This window comes from Penicillium chrysogenum (assembly GCF_028827035.1).
Source record: "Penicillium chrysogenum strain IBT 35668 chromosome Unknown utg000002l_segment0_segment0, whole genome shotgun sequence".
NCBI classification, from domain to species: domain Eukaryota; kingdom Fungi; phylum Ascomycota; class Eurotiomycetes; order Eurotiales; family Aspergillaceae; genus Penicillium; species Penicillium chrysogenum.
The window spans coordinates 1,068,380-1,076,810 of record NW_026622750.1 but is presented as its reverse complement, the minus strand read 5'-3'; the positions used below and the strand labels follow the sequence as shown (position 1 = coordinate 1,076,810).

Below are 8,431 nucleotides of genomic sequence, written 5' to 3'. Positions count from 1 at the left end.
TAAATTAGTACTAACGTATCTATTATCTTACCTAACAAGGACCTAGAGTAAGTCTCTAGCACTCTTATAGTCGCCGATCCTATCTAGCTACTAGATAAGTGAGATGCTCTATATACGTATTGTGAGCAATTTAGCAGATAGGATATTATAGTCTGGTATAGACTATAACCGTTTTGGGAAGTTATCTTATATAATCTTATATAATAGGATTATATAAGATATAGTCAATAGGTTATACTTATCCTAAATAGGAAGGAAAGACGTTATATGTGAAGCAGATAAAAATTAAGAAGTAAGTTACATTTCATCAAGGGTCGAAATCAGACATGCTCTTATACCTTTTTAGGAGGCAAATCTGAGATAATCTATGATATCTTTATGATACCTTTATTATCTCATTATAGTACTAGGAGGCAAGTTATATTATTAATTCTTACTATATAGTGTATACCTAAGGTATCCTTAGATAGTACCGGTAAGTTAATATAACTATTATCACCCTCTATAGTATACCTTACTATATACACTATTATACTAATAGGCCCCTATAATCCTTATAGTCCCTATAAGGATTATAGTATATAGTGTATATAGCTATAAAGTCTCGTTAAAAACTAATATATAATCAAAACCTTATAGGATAAAATATTATAATTAGAAAAGAGTGCTCTATAGCTTCTTATATCTTATATATTATCTAGCTATACTAGATCTATATAAGATTTATATAAGGTATAATTAACGTTTTTCGTTAAGAAATTAGCTAGTATATATTTAGAAGGTATTTAGGTTATATTAACCTTTCCTTCTAATATAGCTTATCTTATAAAATAATATATAATTTTAATATACTTTAATCGCTTATAAAATTCTAGATTCTTAGCTAATTTCTTAGCTAAATTATTATTAACTAAGATTATAGGTATACTAGGTATATACCCTAAATCTAGCTCTTTATTTAAGCAATTAAATATATTAGCTAGATATATAGCTTCTTTAGTAGCTTCTTTTAGAGCTATATATTTAGCTTTATAGCTACTAAGTGCTATAGTCTTTTATAGTTAAGAATTCTAGCTAATAGGATTATTTAATCCTATATTAGGGCTTAGGCTAAATATATAGCCTAATATAGATCTTCTTTTATCTAGATTATTACCCTAATCTAAATTAGAATAGCCTTTTATATATAGGTCCTTTCCTAAGTATTTATATACTAATCCTAATTTAGAATATACTAGTAAATATTTCTATATCCTATTAAGGGCTATAAAATACTCCTTATTAGGGTTACTTATATATCTAGTATAGTATATAGTAGGAAAGGTTATATTAGGCCTAGTTTTTAAGGCTAAATAGAGTAAAGACCCTATTTATTTCTAATAATTACTAATATCACTAGGGCTTACGCTAGTAGTATTTTTCTTTAATTTTAGCCCTAGTTCTCCCGGTATTTTAATAGGCTTATAACTAGGATTATTTATTATAGAGAATTTATTTAATAACTTCTCTATATAACCCTTTTAGTCTATATATAGTGTTTTTATCTAGTAATTGATTTTTATATTATTACCTAAAAATATTAACACTATACTAATTTCTTCTATCTTTATATAGTAGCTAATTTTAGCTACTATATTTCTTATATAGCTTAAATCCTTATATATAAATAATATATTATTAACGTGATATATTAATATACACTAATCTTTAGAGTTTATATATATACCCTTATTATAAGGGAATGCTCTAAAGTTAAATTTAGCTAGTATTTTAGATAGATATTTATACTAAAGTCTTAGACTTTATTTTAGACTATATAGTGCTTTCTTTAAGAAATAGCACTTCCTTAGGTTATCTTTATATACTCCTATTAGTAGGATAGTATATATATCGGTATCTATATTAGTATATATAAAGGCATTTTTAATATTATATTATAGTATATACTAGCCTTTATTAATAGCTATTATTAATATTAGATACTATAACTCGGTTCTATACGTAGTAGAAAAGGTTTCTAGGAAATCCACCCTTAGTTTTTAGTAAAATCCTTATATTACCTATCTAGCTTTATATCTAATAGTTTTATCACTATTAGTAATATAATCCTTATCCGGATTTAGATTATTTATAGGTTTTTTATTAAAAACCTATTTACCTTTAATAGGGTTTACACTAGGTAGTGTATCTATTATATTATAGGTTCCTTATTTCTCTAGTTCTTCTACCTTAGCGTAGTAAGCCTTTAACTATTCGTCCTTTTCTAGACTATTAATAGCTTCTTAATAGCTATTAGATTCTAATAGCATTAAGGTAGTAAGTATAAACCTACTATCTATATTAGTCTTAATTAAGCTAATATAGTTAGTTAATATAGTATCCTTTATAGTATATAATTTAGGTATTTACACTTCTATCCTATAATTAGGATCTACGGTAATCCTTCTAGAGTTTTCTCCTCTAGTTAATACTTTATCTTCCTTATTAGGAGATATAGGATCTATATTAACCTTTTCTAAGCTTATAAGCTTAGTTTCTTTATAGGGACTAGTATTTTTATAGGGATTTAAATTTCTAAGTGGTCTATCTAGAAATTTATTTTTATATATTATAATATCCCTAGACCACAGACATTTTAGTCTTTTATAGTCCTATAGCTTATAGTGTTTATAGTTACTATAGCCTATAACTATAGCTTCTTCCTTTCTAGGAGATAGCTTAGTTCTATATTTATTTATATAATAATAGGCTAAAGAGCCTTAGACCTTAATATTTTATATACTAGGTCTTTTATTATAAAACATTTTATATAGTATTTTATACCCTAATGCTTTATACGGAGACCTATTATAAATATAGGTAGTAGCCTATAGTACTTCTCCCTATAAATAGCTAGGGCTTTTAGACTATATAAGTAACGCTCTTACTCTATTAAATAGAGTAAGGTTTATTCGTTTAATTAACCTATTAGACTCCTTAGTATAACTAGGAGTAGTTATATAGTTAATACTATACTTAGTTAGGGCTAATTTAAATTACTTATTAATATACTCTCTACTATTATCTATAAAGAGTTCTTTAATTCTCTTATTTTTAACATTTTTAATTAAGGCTTTATAATTTTTAAATACTTTATAAGTATCTAATTTATTATATAGTAAGGTTATCTAGAGATATCTAGATTTTTTATCTAGGAAGGTGATATAGTACCTATATTTATTATAGGTAGGTAGTAAAGGTCCACCTAAATCACTATAAATCCTATCTAAGATTTCGTACTTAGTAGGATTATCTATCTTCCTATAGATATTTCTATTATCTTTAGATAATAGGTATACCTTATATTTTTCTTTAAGAAAGGCCTTAATTTCTTCTAGAGATATTTTTATCCCTAGTAGGTTTAATAAGAGAATTTTTAGGGCTTATATATTTATATACCCTAATCTTATATACTATAATTTAATAGTATTAATAATACTATTATTTATAGTCCTCTCTAGGATATAGCTATTATCACTAGTAGTAGTTATACTAAGGTGATTAGGCTTAGTATTTACTAAAGTAGTATTTATAGCCTTCTTTAATATAGTGGTATTTATATAGTAGAGGTTATCCCTTTTTATAGTAATAGTAACTATCTTTTTTAAAGGTATATATAGATATACTTTATTTTTTATAAATAAAGTAATTAGATTATATAGCTAGTGTATACTTATTAAATTAATACCTAAATTAGGTATATAATAAATATCTTTTAATAAGTATATAACACTAGTATTAGTCTTTATATATATATTACCTTTATAAGTTACCTTAGTAGTATTAGCCTTACCCTACCTAACTAAGGTGGTTATAGGCTAATAATAGGAATAGTATTCTAATTTATATATAGTACTAATAGTAGTAGCACTATTAAGAATAAAGTCCACTTTTTCCTTTATAGGATTTAATCCTATATTATCTAGTAGTCCTTTAGCGCTTACTTTAGTACTATATATTAAAAGAGGATATACCTCTTTATAGTTATAAGGTTTATCTATATCTAGTAGTTAATCACTAGCTTCCTTAAGAGGCTATATTTTAATACTAGTATATAGATCTTTATCTAGTTTATTAACTAGATCTAATATATTAATATCCTTAGTAGATTTAAGTGTATCTACTATATTAGATATAATATAATTATTCACTTTAGTCTAACTAGGAGCCTTAAGGCTATTAGTCTTATTAGCTAGTTTAGCTTTATAAGACTCCCTAGTAGCTAAAATTAGTGGTTTTATAACCTTTTTAGCCCTTTTACCTCTAGACTTCTAGCCTTTAGGCGCTAAATTTAGAAATAGTAGCTAGTAGCTATTAGTATTATAACTAATAACCTTATAATACTAATAGTACTTTCCTTTAAAGGGCTTATTTCTATACGACCTTTAATACTTATATTTAAGTATTATAATATTCGTATAATAACTTCCCTTATAAGCGTATAACTCTCTACCTCTAGCTTTATTAATTAAGCTAGAGAATAAAGATTTAATAGTATACGCGTTAGGGTTATTTCTTAATAATTAGGTTATATTTTAAATAAACCTATTATAGTCTTTATTAAGACTATTTAGGACCTAGGCTATTACTACCTAATTAGGTAGTTTAATACCCTTCCCTTTAAGGTTATCTACTAATATCTTAACCCTATTAAGATACTCTTCTATTAAGTTAAAATCACTTAATACTATATTAAAGAAGTCTTTTAGGGTTAAATACTTAGTAGTAAAGCCTTTAGGATTATAGAGGGCTTCGAGTCTTAGCTAGGCTTTATAAGCACTTTCTATATCTTTAAGATATAGAAGCGGTCTATTATTATAATAAAGCTTTAAAATAGATATAGCTTTATTATTCTTTACTCCTATAGAGAGAGTTTCTATAGGAGTATAGAGATTATCCTTAATTAGGGTAGCTTTTACCCTAATAGACTAGATAATATAATTCTTTAATCCCTTTAATTTAGGGAGATATATCTTTTCTATAGATATTATAGTAAGATATAGTATTAGAGTATTACTATATACTAATAATAGTATATAGTTCTTCAAGTATTTATACTATATACTAAGAATAGTATATAGTGCTTTAAGTATATATACTATAATAAGATATAGTATATATAGTAAATAGGTATATACTATATATAGTATAATACTATAATAGTATATCCTTAGGTAATACTATATACTAATAATAGTATATAGTATAAATAGATATATATACTATATTAAGATATAGTATATAAACTTTCTTTATATACTACTTATAGTAGTATATAATTCGGAGATAATTCGGAGTTTCGGAGAAACCTTAGCCTTCCTTAATAGGAAATATATACCTATATTTCCTAAATAGGAAATAGGTTACTAGCTAGGCTTATAACCTATAAGCAATTTAGCAGATAGGATATTATAGTCTGGTATAGACTATAACCGTTTTAGGAAGTTATCTTATATAATCTTATATAATAGGATTATATAAGATATAGTCAATAGGTTATACTTATCCTAAATAGGAAGGAAAGACGTTATATATAAAGCAGATAAAAATTAAGAAGTAAGTTACATTTCATTAAAGGTCGAAATCAGACATACTCTTATACCTTTTTAGGAGGCAAATCTGAGATAATCTATGATATCTTTATGATACCTTTATTATCTCATTATAGTACTAGGAGGCAAGTTATATTATTAATTCTTACCATATAGTGCATACCTAAGGTATCCTTAGATAGTACCGGTAAGTTAATATAACTATTGTCACCCTCCATAGTATGCCTTACTATATACACTATTATACCAACACGCTATAGTATTTATCTTTATAATAATTATATCCTAAAGCTAGTATTCTAACTTCCTACCTACTCTTTTCGATAGGGATATAGATAACCTTAGCTATCTTATTCCCTCTTCTTAGGCTCTAACCCTTAGTAACTAACTTATAGTTAAGCCTTTTAATACTATTAATCCCGACTTTCTTTAGCCCTTTAACCTTTTACCGATCCTACTTTCTCTTACCCGCGTTAGCCCTAATCGGAGAAAGGTATATATACTTTATAACGATATAGTATATTAAGAATAGGTTAACTAGTAGCTATAAACCGACTATAGATAGAAAAGTAAGCTTTCTTAGGACTTAAACCGTAGTTTAAATATATAGAGTAACTTCGACTAAGTTACCTATACTAAAGATAGTATATTAAAGGTAATATATAAGCGCTACTTTAAGATCCTAGAGTATCCCTATTCTCTATCGCCTAGTAGAAAGGGCTATTATAGTATATTAATAATATTAAAATATTTAAAGATAGTAGGCTATTATAAAGCTTAGTAGAGAGGGAAAGGAGAAATTACTAAGTTCCTTTAAAAGGTAGTAAACCCTTACCTTTTACTTATTTAGTTATTAAATTTTAGTAATACTCTTTAATATATAGGATAATAGCTAATCGGAAGCTCCTTTTTTATAGTCGGTCTAGAAAGAGCATCTTTTTTAATTTCTTACCCTTAATCGACTTCTATTCTACCTTCTTAAATATCTAATATTTTATAAGCTATTCTAATTAGCCCGCTCTATACTATCCCTCCCTCCGATACCCTCTACTACTATAATACGCTATCGCCTCTATAATATTATTATAGAACGATAGAAGTCTATCCTCTAAACGCTATCTAATAACGTAAAAATCTTAATCGTATTAGATTATTAGACTTCTCTATATAATTAGGTATTTATAGCTATTACTAGCTATTTTATTAATAGAAACTAGGTATACTAAGAGGTTCTACTTAGATTTAAACCACTTTATAGTTCCTATACTAGTTTAAATCTAAGTAATATAGTCCTTAAAACTCTAATTAAGTATTATATCTAAGATCGGGTATTTAGAGTTATAACTAATAATATAACTAATAATAAGATAATAGTTAATACTATATAGTAAGCGCTCTCTAGCGATATAATAGTAATCCGAATACCCTATCTTACTTATATTATCTAGCTATATTTAAACTAGCTCTTTAATCGTCTAAAGGCTATTCCTCTAAATAAAAATATAAAAACGAAGTAGACTAACTAGAAGTTATCTAATTATAATAAAGATAAATACTTAGTATTAGATATAGAGGATCTTATATACCTTAAATAAGGTCCGCTATCTTACTATATATATCTATATAAGTCCTTAACGCTAGATAGCCTTTCTCCGACTTTAAGAAAAGGGACCCTAGCTTATTCTAATCTAGGATATAAGGACTCGGTAGAACTCTATATTCCTAATACTTTATCGTATAAAGAGACTATATAGTTTCTTCTATCCCTTCTATAAGGAGTATAACTATAAAGAGATATCACTTAATAACTAAGGATAGCGTTAAATCGACTATCTTCTATAAATCACTCGGCTATTCTTTAACTATATAACGGAACTCTCGAAGATAAAGGAGGTTACGATATATCTTATCTTTAAGCTTTATAATACCCTTTTTAATCACTTTTTCGAAGTAGAGGCACTACTAAAATATAAGCGTGTTCTATAGAAGTTAGATATACTTAAAGCACTTATAGCCGGTTACTTAAAGCTTAATAAGTACTACTTTTAAACTAATAATCTTAAAGGATATATCTATATAGTTAGGATAATACTAGCGCTTAATAGTAGATTTTAATCCTTCTTATCTAATAATTAGGAGCTATACTAATATAATACCTACCGGAAATCGTTCTAAAAGTTATTAATTCCGTATTAAGAGCGTCTTATAATAAGTTAGGGATCGACTAATACTCTAATAATAGCTTCTAGTTCTAGGCTAAATAAGATACTAAAGAGTAATAAGATATCCGCAAAGCTAGCTAGTGATAAGATAATATAATATTTTAATAGTAGTATATTTATAATATATATCTTCTCTATAGAGGATAATACTAATTAATTATACTACTAGATCTAATTAATATTAAATCTCTTTAATTTTAGCGGGAGAACTAATCCCGTTTCCCTACGATCGCGTTACTTACTCGCGATATTCTCTCTATCCTAGTAACTAATACTAGTGTCGAACGGCTCTTTAATACTACTTAGGATATTTATTACTACCGCTATAGTCGTCTAAGGTCCGAAATAATCGAGGAGCTTATATTATTTCTATATATAATAAGTTTTAATCTTAAGGAAGCTAAGGTAAAGTAGCTCTAGTAATTCTTTTTATTAGCTAAGATCGAGTTAGTAAAGGAGGAAAACGATAATTATATAGAGGATACTAAGCTTAACTTAATTAGTAATAATAAAGAAGAGGAGGAGGAGGAGGAGGAGGAGGAGAAGGAAGTAGATAGTAGACTACGAGAGATATCTCCTTATCTAATAGATATAGGTATAGAGGTAATAGAGCTATAG

The 8,431-nt window shown here is 26.5% G+C and overlaps 1 protein-coding gene across 1 annotated transcript; it reads left to right on the top strand.

Annotated features, from left to right (window-relative positions):
* Positions 1-6,109: 6,109 nt before the first annotated feature.
* Positions 6,110-8,431, top strand: N7489_003985 (uncharacterized protein; the record flags this gene model as incomplete). The annotated part of the gene is made up of 6 exons (XM_056709737.1): positions 6,110-6,160; positions 6,247-6,351; positions 7,220-7,297; positions 7,476-7,568; positions 8,120-8,218; positions 8,255-8,431. Coding segments are annotated over 6 exons (603 nt in total), but the record flags the coding sequence as incomplete, so codon positions are not given.